Here is a 21,172-nt window from a genome sequence, read left to right on the forward strand (position 1 = left end):
ATGTAGTGGAAGTGTACGGTGAGAAGTGTATGGACATCAAAAACGTGCGGAAGTGGTGCAGGGACTTTTTTGATGGCCGGGAAAACGTCCACGATGAACAGCGGTCAGGGCGGCCGTGTTTGCCGGAATCAACGGTGGCTCGAATTGACGAGATGGTGCGCAGTAACCGGAGAATTAATCTTCAAGAGATAAATAAAGGCTTTAATGAAGAGAGTGGCTACTTCTCCGTGTAAAATAATGTGTCGGAGGTCATTGGTTACAATAAGGTGTCTCACCAAAGGAGTGTGTTTGCATCATGACAAAGCCCGTCCACATGTGTCACATCAAACGACCACCCTACTCAATGAATTCCGCTGGGATATAATCGACCACCCTCCTTACGGCCGGAACGTTACCCCCAGCGACTACCACTTGTTTCCCGCTCTCAAAAAACATCTTGGAGGAAAGAAATTCAAGTCAGACGAGGAAGTGCAAGAAGCAGTCGCCAGTTGGCTTCGTGACGCGGCGGGAGAAAGGTACGACGCCGGTATTAAAAAGCTGGTTACAAGGATGCAAAAAGTGACTGATCGTCAAGGTGACTATGTAGAAAAATAGCTAAATGCTCAGCCTTTCCTACAATGTACACAAAGTTGAGAATACATTTGATTTTTCATGAAAAAAATAGGAGACCTTAGGACTTTAATTTCTCCCGGCGGATGATGGCAGTGAATTACGTCGACTTACTTCACCTTTGACAACAGCTACTATGAGCAGAAGGACGGAGTGGCCATGGGGTCCCCACTGTCACCGGCCATTGCCAATTTCTTCATGGAAGAATTTGAGGAACATGCGCTCCAATCAGCCCCCTACCGGCCAAAACATTTTTATCGGTACGTGGATGATACTTTTGTTATCTGGCCACATGGAGTTGACACCCTGAAGCCGTTCTTGGACCACATGAACAGCCGACACCCAAGCATCCAATTCACTATGGAATCGGAGGAAGAAGGAAAATTGCCATTCCTCGACATACTCATCCAAAGGAAAGAAGACGGGAGTCTGAGCCATAAGGTATACAGGAAGCCGACTCATACCGACTTATACCTGAACGCGAAAAGTCACCACCATCCAGCACAACGGTCGGCGGTTCTTTCATCCTTGCTGCATAGAGCCAAAGTCATTTCCGACCAGCAGAGCCTTCCTGCAGAACTCGGACATCTGAAGAAGACATTCCGGGAAAATGGTTTCAGTCCGCGAGAAATCTCCATGGCCCTGAAAAGGGCCTTCGGAGAAAAAAGGGAGAGACGTGAAGAAGAGCGGAAACCGTTGGCCAACGCATTCCTGCCGTACATCTCTACGGTATCTGGCAAGATTTCGCGCATTTTGCGCAATCATAACATACGGACAGTGCACCTACCACCCAAAAAACTAAGACAAGTCTTAGTTCGCGCCAAAGACCCCGCCGGACTGAAATTGCCTGGTGTCTACAGCATACCATGCGAGTGTGGCGAAGAATACATCGGTGAGACGGGAAGAACGATTGAGACCCGAATTAAAGAACATAAGCGTCATCTCCGACTCTACCAACCATCAAAATCGGCGGTTGCGGAGCATGCCATTGATTGCGACCACGCGATACGCTGGGAAGAAACCAAAATGCTCCACCATTCCAAAGGCTACTGGGACCGCCTCACCAAGGAGGCAATTGAAATACGACTCTCTAAGAATAACTTTAACAGAGACGAGGGTTTCAGCCTAAGCAGGACATGGAACCCGATCCTGAAAATGGCGGGAAAACGTGCTCGGCCTCCGCCAATCAGAAGGGACCCAACATGACCTAAGCAGGACATGGGACCCAATCCTGAAAAAGGCGGGAAAACGTGCTCGGCCTCCGCCAATCAGAAGGGACCCAACATGACCACCGAGGACATATAAACCGGCACCTTCAGACTGACATCATCGGCCCTGATGACGATGGAAAAGGATTTCATCGAAACGTCGGCAGCGATGGAGATGGAGGAGATTACCCGGATGAAATCCCGAGAAGAATTCACTGCCAGGAGACCTTAGTTTTCGAATAGCCCTCGTAATGTTAATAATTCCCAAGTTAGTGGAATTACGGTGTCCCACAACCAAAACACGCTAGGGACTAATATTTATGAATCCGAATTATCCAAACAATCAACCTTCATGAGGTGGTTCCTGCTACACATGAAGCAGTATAATTACGCAATAGACAAGGGATTTAAAATCGGACAAGCCAAGGTTAAATTCCAGTGGGATCTGACCTCAGTTTGTTTTACGAAGATTCAGTACGATTCAGAGTGAAGATTCGTCTTCTAAAAATTGGGGATAAAACATAGTGATAACAGTTTGGAATTTTTATCACTCAAATAACTCCTAAATAGTAATATTCTCCAAGAATTCCCTTCCCCGTCCTTATTTCTGTATCTATTCGCCCTTAGGTTACGGTAGTATCTCATTGGATACAATCCACCGCTTTTCTAGCCCCCGGCTCTTCCCACACTCGCCCTTAATCGTCCTCAGAGAGACATTTACAGCCTCCAAGCCAATTATTCCCACGGGCACCCACGCGTGCCAATCCGGACCAAACTACCCACCCCCTCTCTTTTGAATCCCCCCCAATCCTTTTGCAGTGCTCCATTCCTCGCCGCTGCATTTTCCCACACCAAAGGGATGATCACATACGGGTTAAACGGAGTCACATTCGCCACTGAATCTGAATGAAAGCGGAGCGGTAAAGGGAGGCTGGGAAACGACCGAGCCAATCTGCTCGGGGAGGGTTAAGGGATGGAAAATCCCTGAATTGCACGTATGCTACGTTTTAGCTGAGTGAGCCAATTCCTAAATCCTTTCCCACCACTCCTTCGACATCAAGACTTTGAAAATTTGATTTTCGCTTCTTTGAAAGGAACATAAAAATGTTTTTTTTAATCCTATAAAAATTTGTTATTCTGAGTCCCAATCATGGGAAAATGTGGGCTCATAAATATTGCAGCTAATTCTCAGAGCCCTGGAGCACGCCTCGTGGACGAGGGTACACAGGCTGAATTGATTAGCCCGAGAAATTATGATCAGACGAAAATTGAGATTTAACAACTCTGAAATATGGTTGATTTACCATTTCGAAATTAAAGTTGATCCAATAAAAATTAACATACGAGGGTCATCCGGAAAGTAGTACCCGTTCGTGCCGCATGAAGTGCTGACGACGCGAGTAGCCGCTGGACGAGGTCAGATAGCTTCAGTGGCTTGTCTGCCTTCTCTGAGCCAAGTTGCGTGACGCTAGCATTGCCTGTGTTGTTTCTGTGATTGTTTACAATGTTTAAAAAAATTGAGAACGCCGCCAGTTGTGAAGTGAGGGCAGTGATTAAATTCCTCAATGCAAGAAACGTTCGCCCATGTGATATTCATCGCCAATTAAAGGAGGTGTATGGAGACAATGTAATGGACGAGTCGTCTGTTCGGCGGTGGTGTCGCAACTTCAACATGGGGAGGGGGAACACACACGACGATGAGCGTTCGGGGAGACCGTCTGTCATTACAGACCAACTGGTGAGCTCAGTTGACGAATTCGTGAGGAACGATCGGCGCGTCACAATTGATGACATCTGTGAGCATTTTCCCAATGTTTCTCGAACAATTGTTCATGAAATTGTTAAACACCATCTGCATTATGCAAAAATTTGTGCAAGATGGGTCCCTCGCGTATCTCAATGAGCTGGCGGCGAAGGACTATGCAGCAGGAATACAGAAACTTGTCGCACGTTATGACAAATGCCTTAATTTGCTTGGAGATTATGTTGAGAAGTAGTTTAAAGTATCCTCTTTCAAATAAAATTTTTTATGTTTGTTAATATTTACTTTTGTGTCTTTATTTCACGAACGGGTACTACTTTCCGGATGACCCTCGTAAAACAGTTACACGCTCTTACGGTACTTATCATGATACTATAATTTACCTGTGCACATTTTCTTGTCCGACTCTTACGAGGAACACCTGTGAAATGGCGTAGTAAACGTAGTTCTTAGTTAATAAAAACCTACAATCACCCACTTATTATAAAATCGCACAGTAATTGAACTGACACTAGATACCTGACCTTTCCTATGAAACCATGGAACATGTTATTATTAGCAACGTCATGGAATAACGCAACAGTCACAACCTTATATCCAACAAACCGCTAACGAAAAGCAGTAATAGATAACTCTTTTTCTACTTATGTACAAGTAACATCCGACGGCTCTCAGGGTAGCGTCATAGGCCCTTTCATCTTTCTTTTTTACATCAATGATATTACCCCAAAAATAAAAAAGAAACATAAGAATTCTGACGAAAGTGTAATCCACAGGAAAATAGCGGAAAGCATAGATCTAGAAATACTAAATATTGACTTAAACAAGTACATAATGGAATTTTAATTTTCATACAAGTACTTGAATTCGTACTTGAAAATATATAATTATGCACTTCTTGAAAAATAAAAAAAACACAAGCAGAGTTTACGAAGTTGCACACACGGAGGTGTTTGTATGAACTTTGCAGATCACGTAAAGTATATGGGCGCCACCATCGTATTGGATCTTACATTGAGAAAAGACATTCGCACATTTTTGGATGGACCGGCCTTAAAGAAGATCATATTCATCAAAGGTATAGTTGGAAAATGTAGCGACCAAATAGGGAAGGAAACGTGCTATTTCTCTACAATCTAATAAAATCCTTACATAGAGTGTGTGGCGCGCATATGTGGTGCATCTCAAAAAGCACTGATTGCAGAATTGAAGAGGGCAGAGAGAGGAGAAGGAACGACTGCCACCAGATTTATGAAAAATTCGTAAGAAAGAACACAAAGCGTCGTACATATGCTACAAATCTGGGATGGGAACCTTTAGATATGCGAATTCTCAAGAGCAAGGTTAAACTTGTTCCAAAGATACTCCAATCGTGTACTTTTGCATTCCACAGAGACGATTTAATTCAGCCTCTCAATTAAATCCCCAGGACAGATAATTGTCACAAAATAAAAGAGATAGACTGCCGAACGGAGAGATTTAAGCATGTTTCTCCCACGCGCTATTCGCGAGAGCAACACAAGGGGGAAATCTAAGACAGAATTAGGTAAGAAATTGTGAAAATAGTAAATACGAGTGCATGTAACGAAAAAGTTACATTCCTCTAAATTCAGTTCATGGCCGGCGTCCTAACGCTCCCCGCCATGCGTCTTTGTGTTGAGTGGTGGGGTGTCGTGCAAATCTATGGGCCCGTCTTTTCAATGGGTTTCCTTACTTGGCGTCAGAGCGTAGTCAGTGGAGTGGTTACTACCATTATCACAATTGTAATAAGTAGAAGGAGATTGCATTTAAGGTGTTCGGTCCTCCCCCTTCCAAGTGCCTTTCGGCGGATCGCAGAGTATCATGTGTTCGTGGAAGTATTGAAGTAAGTGTAGCACGGCTGGTGATCTAACACTCCCTGCCTCACGTCCGTACGATGGCTTGCGGAGTATTGTATAGATGTGCATGCAGATTTTTCTTTTCCTGTACACTCTGCGGTGTCCCCTAAAGATATGATGTCAGGAAAACCTTTCAGTTGTGTTTCCAAAGACTCTTTCCCACTTTGCACCTGGGGACTGCAGTAAGTCGCCTAACGTGTTATCCACTAGGCTACCACATCGCTACGAAATAAACACAAATCTAAAGAAAAGAAAAATCTAAAACATGCGGAATTCTAGCTGCTTAAATGTCCTCTTTTGACTTAGTAATCACTACTGACTGTGTTTTCTCTATTCGTGGAAACGGTTATCTCCAGTTTAGTGCTATCCGGAGGAAATAATCAATGTAATCCTTAATTTTTTCATTGGATAACAATTTTAAACATTTAAAGCCAGTTAAGCACCTTGTTGCTTCGGTTTGAGGCACTATCAGTGAGGATTACAAACGTTCAGTGCGAGAGAATCCCTCAAAATCGATTTTAGTTCAATGGTCGAACAAACTCGACAGTACTTCTTTTATATTTAACTTTTTTGACTATTTTGTTATTTTTAGCAGTTTGATCATGGACTAGTTGGAAAGTTATTTTAATTACTGTTTGTTCATTTGTCAACCACGACTTCCCACGTGGTCAGTTCCAAATAACAATATGCAATATATTACATGCATTTCAAATGCGATGGTGTAAACCATATGCGCCAAAATATGTGAGAGAGAACTCCAACCAAATTCCCAAGAATTATATCAATTCCCAGAACTCCAGAACTATTTAGCCATAATAGAAAATCATTTTTGATTTTTGAGCTAAAATACTTATAAATTTATTTATTTAAAATTCATTTGATTAAAATAATGGAATTCTCGTTTCATTATTGGAAAAATTCTGAATATCACAAGAAACCTCAAATGCAAATTTAGCGTTCATAAACTGAACTAGGCCATTCATTACTTGGGGTATTAGGTCATCCAGGAATTTATGTATTAAGGAGGTAGGCCTTGGATGGGTTCGACTGAAATAAGGCAAGAACGTTGTCAAATAACCACCTATCTAAGGGAAGTGTAATTTCTCCCGTGCTCCGTGTGATGCGGAAGTCTATTGCGTCTAGTTTTCTATTGCGTTATTTGGTAATGTCTGGCACAGAGGACGGAGTACAAAAGAAAACTAGAGAGCTATGAAAAGATAGTGTGGAATCCATAATGGAAGTTAGAATGAATGAAAACCATTTGAAGTCTTCAGATAATGCTGTGTTTAGAAAATTAAGCGTTTCATTTAAAAAGGGTTGATACTTATCGTGGCATCACGTTCTAAGTTTGAGCTTCCGCGTGTCCCAATATAGAAAAGGCAAAAAGCGACCGACCGCATGCATTTGGTATACTCATTTCAATATGTCTTTTACCACTGTCTTAGATCCATAAAATCAAATTATAACATTTCACAAAGACTCGTGCATTGTTTGAAATCTTTCCGTACAAAATCAGAATTTTTAAGAGCGCCAAGTCATGAATGTTATATTATTTTCTTTCTCACTGTCGTAACTCATTCTACAAATTAGTGTCTCATTCATTTTCAAGATAAAGCATTATGATTAATCTTTGAAAGGGCTGAGGTATTGCCGAAAGCACTGGGTTTGATTCCGGGTCACGCATTAACTGTGAAAATCACTCCTCAAGGACTTCTCAGTACTAGGTGAGCTTTATCTTTACCTATAACGCCAACCCTCGTGTTGACTACCGTATTTTTTGTTACAATATACTCAGCCAAGTCGCAGCTTATAATAATGGCTGATTAGGGTATTACTAGTTGGTTAAATGGCAGATGAGTCCTGAATTTAAACCCTAGGGTCACCTCGAAACTCGTACAACTACGTGTAGGCTGGGAAAATATTCTGGGTTCCAAAACTTTTTGTCAAACCACAAAAGGCACGGAGAAAAATATAATCTTATAACAATATGGATAGAGAACGGTTTGCACGCACTGTAGAGGTTTGGGTATCTCAAGCTCCAATTGAAGCCCAATCAACAAGTTAATGCCGGTGGCTATTAATCAAAAGATCATGAAATGAAAAAACGCACGGCAAAGTCCATGGTTGCCATGTACTGTGCATCCAATTAGTATCTCTCCTTTTTTGGGACCCTATGGTTGTGATATGAAATTTTTTCACCATGTTAGTGGGTCATAAAAATTACTCTATTTTCTACGTTAAGGATAGGAAATAATTCCATTTTGTCGTATTGGAATATATTTTGGCAGCTTACAGGATTGTGAAATGGATTTGTTACTGTTATCAAAAGTACCTGTTCTAATCCAGTAAACTTTATGAAGAAGATAAAGAAAAACGATCGTGTGTAATCATTTTTACGTCAGGAATGTTTACTTAATTTCAAGTGTTACAATTAAAGATATCCTATTTTGTGTTATTGTCCAAAAACTTGAGATTTTGCAGGTGAAATTCGAGTTCCTACTGTTGTTACATGCTATCGTCTGATAAACCTCCGCCGTCGCCATGACTACCTAAATTCTACACGGTCCTTTTCTTCAAAACCAATGACCGCAGTGAAAATTTAAGTTCCATCTCCACCACCCGTCCCGCCGTGGTTAATTAGTATTTGAGGAACTCCTTTCTCTCCTTGAACGACCTTCACGTCTTGAGAAACTGGAAAGGGCTCTTGGGCGAGAGACCCTTCACCGTGTTTCGTTTTCATTGCTCAGCGGTTTAATTTTCCAAGACTCAATATTTCGGTCGGCGCTAGATACTTCCTATTCCGTTTGACTCTGCCAAGCAAAGCCTCCTTTTCTTCCACCCTCACTCAACTGACCATTTTTCCCTCCATCCTCTTCCCCATAACTCATTAGATAACGAGTAAGGAGCAGCGCACTCACTTTGGCTAATGGCTCCTCTTCTTAGCCAATTTATTTCTTAATCCGAGTCGATTCTGGTAATGAAATGTTATTAACTTCGAAAAGCACAAAAGATTAATAACTCAGATTTCTCAAGACCAAGCGAGAAAATGGTAGAGGTACTGGCCATTTTCAAGTTTCGCAACTACGTCGAGCGGTCAGGAAGGGTTGGCAGGGATTATGAGGGTCGTCCACTTGTTCTGCCTCGGGAGGTAGAACAAGTGTTCGCAACTGCATACGTGAAGCGTGATAAAGACAAAGAATTACGACAATCTCGAAAGCTATTACGGTTCAACGCGACAGGAACGTCAAGACAATATAGCAAGACGAATCTGTTGCTTCTTACGCAAATAAAAAAACTCGCTAATCCCAGTTTATTTCATCCTGCCGAGACGAGCTAATTGATACACAGTTTTTGTATATTCTATGAATTGCGCAATAAAAGTGAGGTTTCTTAACTTCATACTGACTCAAATCTGAGGCAGGACCACTCCTCAACAATTTATTAGCATAACTGAAAATCAACCGTGAATCACACCAAGAGTTGTCACCAGCAACTGTGCTGTGGATTACGCTAATGAAGTTTGATGGCTTCATTAGCGTAACAATTCATCTAATTTCTCTCTAAAAAGATTTAGTATCATATTCATTTTGAAACTCTCATTTTTTATTTAGATAGATAAAACAATGCCTATCTGAAGAACGACAAATAACTGCCAATATTATCGGATTGTACAAACTGTTCTTTTTCGCCGCTTGCGCATTTTGCGTCATCCCACAGCCGAATCCCTAATGCATTAGCGACATTACGTGTTCAAAAATTATATTTCGATTTTGAATACAGCAGTAATCCGTAATCGTAAAAATAATGGTAAAAGAATTTCTCTTCAATCCGAATATGCGAAATAAAACCACAAAATCATTAGGTAGGGGCGATCGAGATGGTGCGGTGGCTAACGTACTGGCTTCGGACCGAGAGGACCCGGGTTCGAATCCTGGAGGCGGCAGATATTTGTCACTGGTATCCTGATCCCTACTTGAGGTGCTATGTAGATACTTTTCAATGTATATTGATTAATAGTTCTATTAATTTAAAGTGCTGAACATTTATGCTTGTCAAGCAAGAGTGCTATGCCAAACATTTCCCCAAATACAGTAAGTATTGTTTAAAATTGCAGATGTACGATATTTTTCCTGATTTATTGGGTAAGACTTAGTCAAGAAATTATATATACGTGCATCTTATAGAATATAAATACATTTCACAAAATAATTTCAATTTTTCTTGAAAAAAATGCGATTGTTACGTCAAATAATGACCTTTTAAATTTGTCATAAATGCGTTCAAGCCATTTAAATTACGCTCTTCCGACATCTTCACAACGTAGCGTTCTTATTATACACCCTCATAATCATTCTACGGACGAGAAGTAAACCCATATCCTTCAATTTTGTTGTGGTTTTAAATGTATCGCATGGAATAAAATTTGACTAATACGATTAACGAGACAGATATTCCCAGTTGACCACTGGCCATTCCCCTGCCTCATTTACTGCATATATTGGGTATCTGTGGATATTTCCCCCGGTCATTCCCCTCACCATACTCTCCCTAATTCCAACTCCCTCCGAAAAAAAGGAGCTTAACCTTCTCCCTTTCCTGGGTACTCCAAAAACCCAACTCCCACGCTTCCGAGCCATAAGCAACTTAACCTCTCCTCCCCCTAAAACTCCACACAGCACCATCAACATCAGCAGCCGTACAGCACAAATCGTCCATATCCTCGCTCCGCTCAGTGTTTATACTCCCTTCGGGAGTCCCACCTGCTCCCACACCCCCCAGCCCCTCTCCGACGCCGGCCGTGAAAACGAACTGAACCCCTCCCCCGTCCCCCAGCTACCCCGTTCCCAGCGCACGAACCCACCCCTCCTCGTTCGTACATCTCTGTCTTGCCTTCCGCTCCTTTTGGGGGTACCGTTTCCCACAGAGATTAATCAGCGGCGCGGGTATGACTGACTGACACTCTTTATTTCGTCATCAGAATCGTGGTGACCCCTCGATTGGGGGAGACGCATTAACATCAAGGGAGATAAGAGTACTCAGGCGGGGGAGGGGAGAGGAAGCGAGTGGAATTACATCGGAGGTTCACGCAAGGGAGAATGAAAGCGTATATGATTTAGCACTACACTTAATGGACTCGAAAACAAGGCCGTGGGAACGAGTTCTTACCCTAAGTTGAAACATTTTCAAGGCTAAAAAAGTACGTAGCGGATGAATCAATTTAGATAAATGGGCATCATAATCAAAAAAAAAATGCTACTTGAGAACAATATTTCCTCATACTGTTATTTTGTGTTATCCACTTTGTTTAGAATTGAAAAACCGTGATTTAGTCTTCGTAATAAACCTCCTTTAGTCTCGGAACCTTTTTAATAGCAATACGTTATTTTCAGTGCAAAAGCTTTATATTGAACTTAGCGCGTAGCATGCATTTATCTATCAACATATCGAATTGTGTGGTGATAGTATTGCGACTTTGGATGAAAAATATGAAGTTTTTCATTTTTTCCCTCGAGGTATGAATGATGAAATAATAATTTCAAGGATATTCATATTTTCTTTCATAGTAATTTTAAGGATAAGCCATTTGCATCTTCTTTTAATTTTTAATATATATTTCCTAATTTAAGAGAATTAATTGATTAAAGTGAAGAGGTAATTAAAGATAATCATATTGACTACCATTAATAGTGTTTCCTATGAGCAAGTACCAATCAAATCATCCATCAATCCATCATTCACTCGGGCTCAGGGTGCTCATAGAACAGCTATCAATACAATTCTGTTTCTCTCAGGAGTACAAAAAGTGTAATCGAGATATAAATATCTGCTCCATGACAAAGGAATACTCTGCGATAAACATTCTCTCAACAGACGAGCAGAAAAACCATAATTAAAAAACTGATTTGCCTCCAAGAGTTCACTTATTGTAAGCTTAAACAAATTTCTATTGTTAACATTTAATTCGAGAGTAATTTTATTTATCAGCTGAAAACCACGAGCCATATTATCAAATTAGATGAAGTGGAAAATTATTTAATAATTTATAATTCTGTCATCCCGTTATGTATTACATGTAAAGATGCGTTTAAAAAGATTATAAACATTGTGTAAGCAATTCATGTATCCTAAGGATGCAACCATAACTCTAGGATTGCTCATTTTCAGGATTAAATAATTTCGGTGGTGCTTTCAAAAGAAGAGATATTTTTTTAAACAGATTTTATAGTATTTTTCATAATCTGATTGATACACGTATATTTTTGAAGCACTAAAGGATACCAAGTTTCGTTAGCCTTTTGCCTATTATGTAAGCGAAACAGGATTTAATAGGTAGTGGGTGTGCTGTAGATAAATATCAATTTTTATTCACACGAACTATTTCAATTTACTGTATATGCTAACAAATGATGCGAGGTAAAATAAGAAGTAGAGTATTTCGCCAGTCATCAATTTTAAATATCTAAAACTATATGAATTTAATCAGAAGCACTACTTCCTATTTGATATAAATTCAAATATATAAGCTACCAAAAGCCTGTGCTCCAATTTTGGGGAGAAGAGCGTATGCATAATTTCTAAACTATTGACACTCATTAAAAACGAATGTTACATCTATGATTTTTTTCCTCCCAAAACTCTCTCCCAACTCATTCTGTCTATATGCATTTCATTCCATGGTTAAACCACTACAAATCACAATTTTCACTTTAAAATGAAATGGAAAATTTTCTGGAAGGACTTTAGTTCTCGATAAAATGAATCGACTACGAAACTTTTAAAAAGTAACTGCCATAGAAAAGGAACAATAAGAAAACATCCTCACATTGTCAAAAATTATCTAAGTTTGAATGTTATTAGTATATATAAAATTGAACTAATCACAAAAGAAAAATCTCTTTTACACACGAAAAAACACAAGAAAGTGCCAATTATTATCTGTAATCCACCGGTTAAGGTAGATTTTGGATGGGCACAAGTTACCAAACTACCATAATTCCCTTGTCTCTCTTAACAAAACACAACCTGACGTCCGATATTGCAATAAAATCCTCTTTAACTCCAAATACTTCATTCCTCCCTTCATTCTGTCCAACATCCATATCCTGTTCCTATCCCTTCCTCGTTTTCCTAGCATTTTCTCCTCTATTACGGCCCTCAACATCCCACTGCCAATCAAAATGATCTGACCCATCTATCCTTCTTCTTGTTGAATTTTCCGAACAGTCCTTTTCCTACCCCACCGAGTCTACAACTTTCCCATTGGTTTTCCTTCATCCATTTCACCTTTCCCATTCTTCTCCACGCCTTCATTTTAAAATTTTTCAATCTACGTCTACTATCTTCCTTCAGTGGCCATGTTTCCGCGTCGCACAAAACCACTCTCCATTTATGGTAAATTTTGATTTACCATCTCTTAATAACCCGACTTCACGTTCCAGTTCTCAATTTTTCTCCTCTTTGCAGAAGCCCCCCTACCTAACATATTTCTTCGTCTAATGCTCCTCCCCTGTACTTTGATCCAGAACACTTCTAAGGTAGGTAAACTACTCCGTATGCTCTAGTTTATGATATCTTGTTTTGATATTTAGCTTAGTCTTTCTCTTTACGTAAAACCGCTTAACCTTCGTTTTATTTATATTTATTCTCATTCCATATCTATCGAAATGAATTTCGAATGCACGCAGCAATACTTGCAATCCCTTGGCTGACCGACTAACAAAAGCTTGATCATTAGCAAACCTAGCTGATATCATCATTCCCCCACCACTTTCATTCCTATCTTCAGTGCTTCCTATGCCTCTTTTACCATTTCTTCCACATGCCATATACGTTGAACAGCAAAGGTGATAAAGGACACCCCTATTTTACTCCTCTCCATAACACTGCCCATCCAGACTCTCCATCCGCCAGTGGTCAAGTTGTGGACAAGTCTTCTATTTCTCTAATCTACTCCTATTTTCTGCAATACATTCATTGATTCTACTCAATTGACTCTGCCAAACTCCTTTTAGCAATCTACGAAACAGACAAATACATCAGAACACAGACTGTATTCTGTATTCCTCTCCATTAGTAACCTCATTACTACAATGGCATCACGCGTGCCTTTCTGAACTCAAATTGATCATCCCTCAAATATTATTTCGCTCTTCGTCCTTTTATTAATAATTCTGAGAACCACTTCAGGTGCGGGCGAAATAAAACTTATTGTTCTTTAGTGCTCACAATTTGCTGCCCTTCCCTTTTTTGGAATAGGAACTAAAGCTAATCAGACAATATCTTTCGGCCAATTTCTTCCCTTATAAATTCTACGAATTAGACCATAAAGACTCTTCCTCCCACCTTTTCTTAAACCTTTAAGTGGTCCCGCGGACATATTGTCTACCCCCAACGAACTTATTTGGTTTCAATTCCCTTAATACCCTTTCTATCTCACAGTCGAGCAAGCCTGGACCTAAGCTTAGTATCTTCATGTACGCTATATTCTTTTTTTATGTCTAACCTTCCTGGCCTTATGCCTTTACCATATAGTTATTCTATATATTCCTTTTATCTCTATCGGATCTTTTCTGGTTCAACTAATATTTTTCTTATTTTTGATTGTTTTCAATGGTGTTTCCTTCTAACTTCCTAACACAGATTCATCCTTCCTCTATAGCGCATCGATGTTAACCTTCCTCTGCAAACTTTCCATATCCCAGAACTGTCTTTTCCATCATGCTTCTCTTGCTCCATTTTTTACCCGCCTCAGTTTATTATAAAATGCGATATCCTAATTAATTGCGGCTACAAATATTATTCTTCTTATAATTCTTATAATTCCTTGTTTCAAATTCTATTTCGTAAATATTTAATAACTAGAGTTACATCCTAAGTTTAAAAATTCATTGATTTTTCCTCAGAAATTCTTTCTACCCAAGCTGTCACTTCTGATTTATTTGATGGAAGAAAATGACTTTCAATCCCAGAAAAAACATGTAAGACTATAAAACAAAGAGGTATGATATGGATGGACTTCAAGTTAAATAATCTAGGTATCTGGGAACTTATGATGAATAATAAAAGTATTTATGCATTCGCTTACGTATATGCATGGCGCAAGTAAATCGCAATATATAAATTACATACTGTTATAGCCAAGTAGGCTGGCACTCATAATGCATCTAGTTTTTTCGAGTAGGTAATTATCAATACGTATTTTTGGTTAATTCAATGTTGAGTGGTTGAATTTAATTTTTCATTCGAAATCAAAAAAACTTTGACTTATAATGAATGGGGAAAGGGTAGACGAGTGGGTAGTACGTTGGGCTACTGATCGGACCCGGGTTCGATTTCGAGTTACATCTCCGGGTACACTCAGCTTCGCCCAAGTTGTATGATTTTTTGCGTTAACAGATCTTCCTAAGAAACCACAGGCGGCACATGGAAAGTAACTGTTTCCCTTATCTTCATGTGTACATGTGATGCTTGAAATTGACACACCGTATTGGGCTTATTATTATTATTGGGTAACATTACGCTCAACTATCAAACCAAGCTTCTGCTCTATAACCGTGGTTCTTTTATAATGAATGAGTTTTTGAAGCAGCTGTTTCACTCGTATATCTTGCTATGCACGACAGAAGACTACAGAAAGGGATACCTCGTTCTCTTTGCATAATAATTCTAATAACATAATCATATTACCCCGCAATCTAACGACCTATTGTAGGGAAATTTTTGGATTAATTATGAAATTCAGGAGGGAAATTAGTATAATTTTATTTACCGATAGAACGCGAAGTGTACGCAAGAATAAGGACACCCTTTTTTCGGTTTGCACGACAGTTTTTCTTCTAATTATTTTGATCTTGGTTAGCAATTCAGCGCCGAGTTACAATTATTACCTTGGTCAGAGTATTGAACTCACACGATTAGTACCTATCCAGTAGGAATAAGCCTACTTGTTCCCCGAGTCATCACAGTTCACAACCAGCATCGAGCAGGGAATCTCCAAAGTGAATCAAACTTGCTCGAATGCCAAGAAAAGATATTAATCAGGGGTAGGGAAGATGGAAGGATTGGTAGCGGTGCTTGCTACTCACACCTGTCGTGGGCACGAGCCTTGCACGCCCCTCCCCTCGTCCCCAATGACTTACTTCACCCATCCCACGATTCGCCACGTACACCCACGACGCCACCAAATCGCCGTGTATACCTCTCCTCCGCCGCTTTCCCACACTTTCCGAATGTGACCAGCACCCCCCAATCCCCCGCCGAATCCACCCCCACCGGGGCACGCGACTGCGACCACCGTGCAGCAAAACCCCCTCCCCCCTCCCGCATAAGCCCACGGAGGAAAGCGGGATGGAAAGCTAATACATCTCTACTACACCGAAACCACCTTCCACCCCCTTCCCTCATCTTCCTCCTCTCCGCGCCCTCCCTCACCACGCCCCGACCCCAAAACCACCCCCACGAGGTCCTCAACACGCCGTCGGGTCGCGTGGACGCCGAAGCACGCGTCACACGAAGCGCGTGTGAGAGCCCGACCCTCACTCCCCCCCACCCATTTAAAAGGCCCTGCAGGACCACCACGGAGAGTGATGGAGAGGGGGATAGGAGGACAGGGTTTGGAAGAGTGGTGGGGGCAAGAGGGGGAGGTGCTCTGTGTGTGGGTAAGTGAATAGTACCCCTTTCCCACGACTCGGAGAGACTACATATATATTTGTATGCGTATATATAAATGTGCTTGCACGCATCGATCGATTTCGTCCCCCCCCCACCTACCAACCATTCGCCACACACTCCCTCTCCGCTGCGTCGATACAAAGAGGCGACCCTCTCCCTACCAGCCCTCCCCTGCATCCAATCCAACCTCTCCCCTTCCCGCTGCACCGACCTTGCAGGCAGTGTACACCCTGGCCCTCACCCTCCCTCCCTAGCCCTGACCGCGCCACGTCTCCCCTTTCCTCTTTCTATAGCCTCACCCCTCTGGTCCAGTGGCCACGAGGGGCTGTTGGAGGACACGATACGATTCTTCTCCCGATGAGAATCGTTATTGTATGAAAATCGATAGTTTTAACTAGCATGGATTCGATTCCATTATATTCCTATGGGTTGAATTCTACCGTTGGATATAACTAAATATTTATTCACGGTTTATTTACTCTATTAGAGTTCAGTACCGCATCCATTCCGTTACCAGAGTGTAAGTTAGGTTCACCTTTAAACTATACATAATATCACAGAACTTTCATTGTACGTGTTTTCACGCATAAATCCTGATAGCTTTTCAATGAGGAAATAAAACGGCGTCTGCGTCAAATATACTATGGCTGTTTTATGGATAAGAGAGGACAGAAAAATCAAACTCCTGCTTACGGTCGCAAACACGTTATATAATATTCGAATTCCCAATTTCTGTTAATTTAGCTTTTTTCATATGTCTCAGTAAGAATTACACAGGCGACTTATTTCAGGAGTACCATTGCTCAAGCACCCTTCCCTCTCCCCAATATCATCTCCTCCTCCCCTCCCCCCGCCTCTGGCCTCACTTTAGGCTTCACAATTCCCCACACCCCCTTCACTATTCGTGTACACTTCCCAACAATATCTCCCCCGGGGTTCGCTCTGTGAAGTCATTATTACGTCACTCCAAAGTTCGACGCCTTTCCCCTGTCCCGCACAGTAGTGGGACCTTTAAATTAGTAGGGGAGGCTTCGCTGACCCCATGGGTACAAGAATAGTACTTTTGTAACGCTACGAGATGGCACTGACTTATGATAACGTCATTAGTTTCCTTAGACGAAAATGCCTCTTAAGGCCTAAAAAATTTCTTCCGACAACTTTAGATGAAAATAATTGGAGGAAGAGAAATAACTCATCTAAATGAAATGTGATTCTAAACAAGTTAAGGAGGCATATAGTATATCTAAAATAAGTTACACAAGTTCGGATTTCCTTCATTTTAAGCTATATCCTGAAAGGGATATCCTATCCTATTTCTATCCTGAAAGTTAACGATGGAATACGAGGGTCTTATTGTTCCTAAAACGTCCTCGTTTTAGGAACTACAAGAGTTATTCCCTTCCATGGCCATTGCTGTAGGTTTCAACCTTTCAAAAACTCAAAATACTCTTGTTCATGAAATCATCTTTAAACTTCAGTACATTAAATGTGATTAATAGCGAGCGTGGTATAAACCGACCACGGTAGTCAGATTATTTATGTGCAGGCCTGTGCAACCTCAGGCCATATTTTTCGTGGGTCGTATTCTAAGATGAATATTTAGTGATTTGCATGGTGCGATATAATATCAGCTGTTTGAGCACCTCAAAACAAAATAATCTCCATAAAGTACTAACATACACTATTTCATTACTATTGTTAAAGAAAATTTATTCTCATTGGATTGGAGAGAAAAACAGAAAGGATAGAACTATGGAAAACTCCCTAAAAGGGAAAACAAAAAATTAATTGTCCAATAAACAAATCGTAAACATTACAGGAGAAAATACAAAAAAAAGATTGTGCACGACAGAAGCGAGAGAGGTTTCTTGAGAGAAATTCGAAGAACACAGGAAAAATGGATGCAGAGCATAATGAGCGGTAATGGCACATTCAAAACAGTGAAACAGGAGCAAAGGTTGTGTAAACAAGATAGATGCAGGAAAATAATAGGGTCGTAGGACGGAATGAAGGGAGGCAGGAGGTAGGTTGTTTTGAATAATAGTTTATTGCAAAACAGGTTTTAGAATGTGAACTTTGTGCCGCGTTAGCTGAGGCTTAGAAATGCAGAAATTCTTAGGAAGTAGATGCATCGAAAATCTACTTGTCCAGTTAACTATTCTTAATAATAATAATAATTAGGATATCTAGCGTCAATATATCCGATAAAACGCCGGTTATAGAGGTATGCACGCTACTGAAGCTGCCAGTCCCCAAACACATTATCTCTGAACCATTATAACGAAAAACTATAACGCTGTGATTCTACAGTATTTTATTCAAATAAGACCCGGGTTTCGACGTTCAACGTTCATAATATGATTCGATTAAATTAAGTCAAGCCTGAAAACGCTCATCACTACCAAATCTCTGCAAAACATGAGCTTAGAGGCAGCATATGACTTCAGTCAAAGTATGCACCACAAATGAGTGAAATATTTTGCGAACTTCATCTAACTTCACACTCTTTTGAACCAACGTAGATGAAAAGTCCTCTGAAATGGCTGATGATTATTTTGGACTGAAGAGAAAAACCTTTCTTCCTTATTCTGCCCAAGAAATTTTGGAAAATTAGTACCTAATTACTGTCGCCATTTTGTAATTTCATTTTTTATAATGGGAAAAAGTTATTGAAAAATTGGTATTTGATACCAAGAGTTGATTTGTCACCATATTTATAAATTTTAACACATGTGAGAAACGTCATCGAAACGGTCCATTTTTCCTTCCCATTTTCTTCCATCGATTCATCCGACTTCCAATTCAAGATCTCCAATAAAGTAGGCTCTGCGGAACCATAGAACTCCACTCTATATTGTGTACAACGGATCATGTCGATCGCGTATTGTTTTCTCAATGGAGTTAGGATTACAGCTGCTATAAGAATATCTGACTCCCACGTAAGCTCCATTATATTCGTATTGAGAGAATTAAAATTGCTCTTGCTTCAACAATGAGGGAAGAAAAATTGAAATAACCTATGATATCAGTAATGGCAAGTAATGGGTGGTTCTTCACATTAACTCTCCAAAGACACCGTACACTAAAGTTGTCTACCAATTGACAGAAATATGATTAGTATAATACCTCTTAGTACCGATTGTACTTTTCTATTACTGGCCACTGAAATCCTTCCTAGAAAAGATACCTCTTGGTACTACCTATTGATGCACAGCAAAATTAAATTTAAATACACCTAATCATTTTCATCATGAGGAATGTTTGCGGCCTCCTTTGTGTCCACTTCAACTAGTTATTGCGGACAGAGTGAAATGAATAAAAGTTATCTTCTTTAATCCACAGAAACAAAAGTAAAACTGTTTGATTTTTAACAAAAATTCAGGACGACTTAAATAAGTTTGAGAAAGAGCATGGGGACTCAAAAAGAAGCTGGTCTCTGTCAAGTTCTTGCCAGCCTGAAACGCCTGATAAGATAGCAAAATATGGCTTACCTCAGAATAAAAATGAGCATACTTTCGTTCTCTGGTAATGAAAAAATATTGTATTACCTAAGCACTTCAAACAGCTACTTCATTATGTATCGTCCCATAATTTCCAATTTTAAGCTACGTGTAAATATAGTTATAATAAACGAAAATCTAGTCATAGAACATAAAATACAGCAAACAAATGTTTAAAAATTGATGCAGGTGAAATAAACTTCCTCCTCAGGCAATCATACCTCCTCCTGATATTTATCCAGGACGAAGGTCAGGTTTATTGCCCAGTAGCTTGAAAACTGAGCAGGTCTATATCTGTCACATTTCACTATGGTCACTGAAGAATTTGCGCAACAAACTTTATCACTGTAACGGTGGCACATCACTCATGAACGAAAGCAAACTATTTGCACTCATTTCAGCCAAAGTCACAGGATCACATTCAGTGAAAGTGGCAGTAACAAAGAAGTAACACCATAAAACACAGATGTAATCTTCTTTCGGATCTTCAGTCATTGATAAACGAAGAAGCTGCATGGACTGGAAGTGTATCATTTAAAATGAAAGGGCGAATGTACATGATGTAAAAATATTATGTAAATTATGATGATATTCCAACAGATATACGCGAGAGAGTAATCTTATGAATCAACGGATAATATAATGATTAACCTGTAACTGAATATACGGCTGTTGAAGAAAAATTTGAACTCTATTTTAAAGAGTTAACGTGAGAAAGATTTCGGAGGAACTAGAAAGAGGTATAAACCCTAGAAAGCGAGAAAGACTTCAAAGAATGCAATGGATGAATTTATGGCTTAGAAAACAGTGCTGAAGAAGAAAGATGTTGGCAAAAATATCCAAGGACGCGAATTCTGGGGTGAGTCAAATGTTGAACTCATGTGAATGCCTGCGAGGTGAATCGACTCACGCGTGAGAAATGAAACGTAGGTATGCCAATGGGAACGCTTACTCCCACACTGCTTCATTTCGTACAAAAATAGATGCACAAGAGTTTCATGAGCCCCGTGAGCAAACGTTATCGACCTATTGTGGCCTATCGTTAACATCTCACGAATGATAAGCGTCTCTTGATACATCCATAATGAAAGAGAGAATTTAATTAATACAATATTTAGAATCGCTAAGGAACTCAATAGAACTGAGTGCGAATCAAATCAAGCTGATTACTTCTGCTGTTATCCCATGATTTTATCTATCGTCATGCGTTATACATTCTTTACCACGAATAAATGTCATCAGAATGGTTGTAGTTGTACAGCGATTGTTAAGGTAATAAATTACAAAGAACTCGGAAGGATAGATGAGAGCAGGATAAAAATTTCCAACGGAGAAAAAGAACTTCCTATGGAGTTGAGATCTATTGGTAACTCATTTTTGCATATACGAAATATAGAAATCCCCTTTTTGATGAGCTGACGTTACCCTATGCCACATTCAAAATTTTAGGAAAAGAATTGCGAAAGAAACCCCCGCGTTATATGCTAGATATTACTAAATAAAAAATAATGTGGGGCAATGCTAGAATATTCGCTTAAGTAGCAG

The 21,172-nt window shown here is 40.1% G+C and overlaps 1 protein-coding gene across 1 annotated transcript in view; it reads left to right on the forward strand.

Annotated features, from left to right (window-relative positions):
- Positions 1-768: 768 nt before the first annotated feature.
- The window catches only part of LOC139688070 (uncharacterized), a 43,526-nt gene continuing 23,122 nt past the window's right edge, over positions 769-21,172 (forward strand). The window contains exon 1 of the mRNA XM_071585490.1: positions 769-1,680. Within this exon, the coding sequence (XP_071441591.1) occupies positions 769-1,680 (912 nt within the window). The remainder of the gene's footprint in view (positions 1,681-21,172) is intronic.

The sequence above is a fragment of the Hetaerina americana genome, unplaced genomic scaffold, assembly GCF_022747635.1.
Source record: "Hetaerina americana unplaced genomic scaffold, ioHetAmer1.1.p SCAF_2, whole genome shotgun sequence".
NCBI lineage: Eukaryota > Metazoa > Arthropoda > Insecta > Odonata > Calopterygidae > Hetaerina > Hetaerina americana.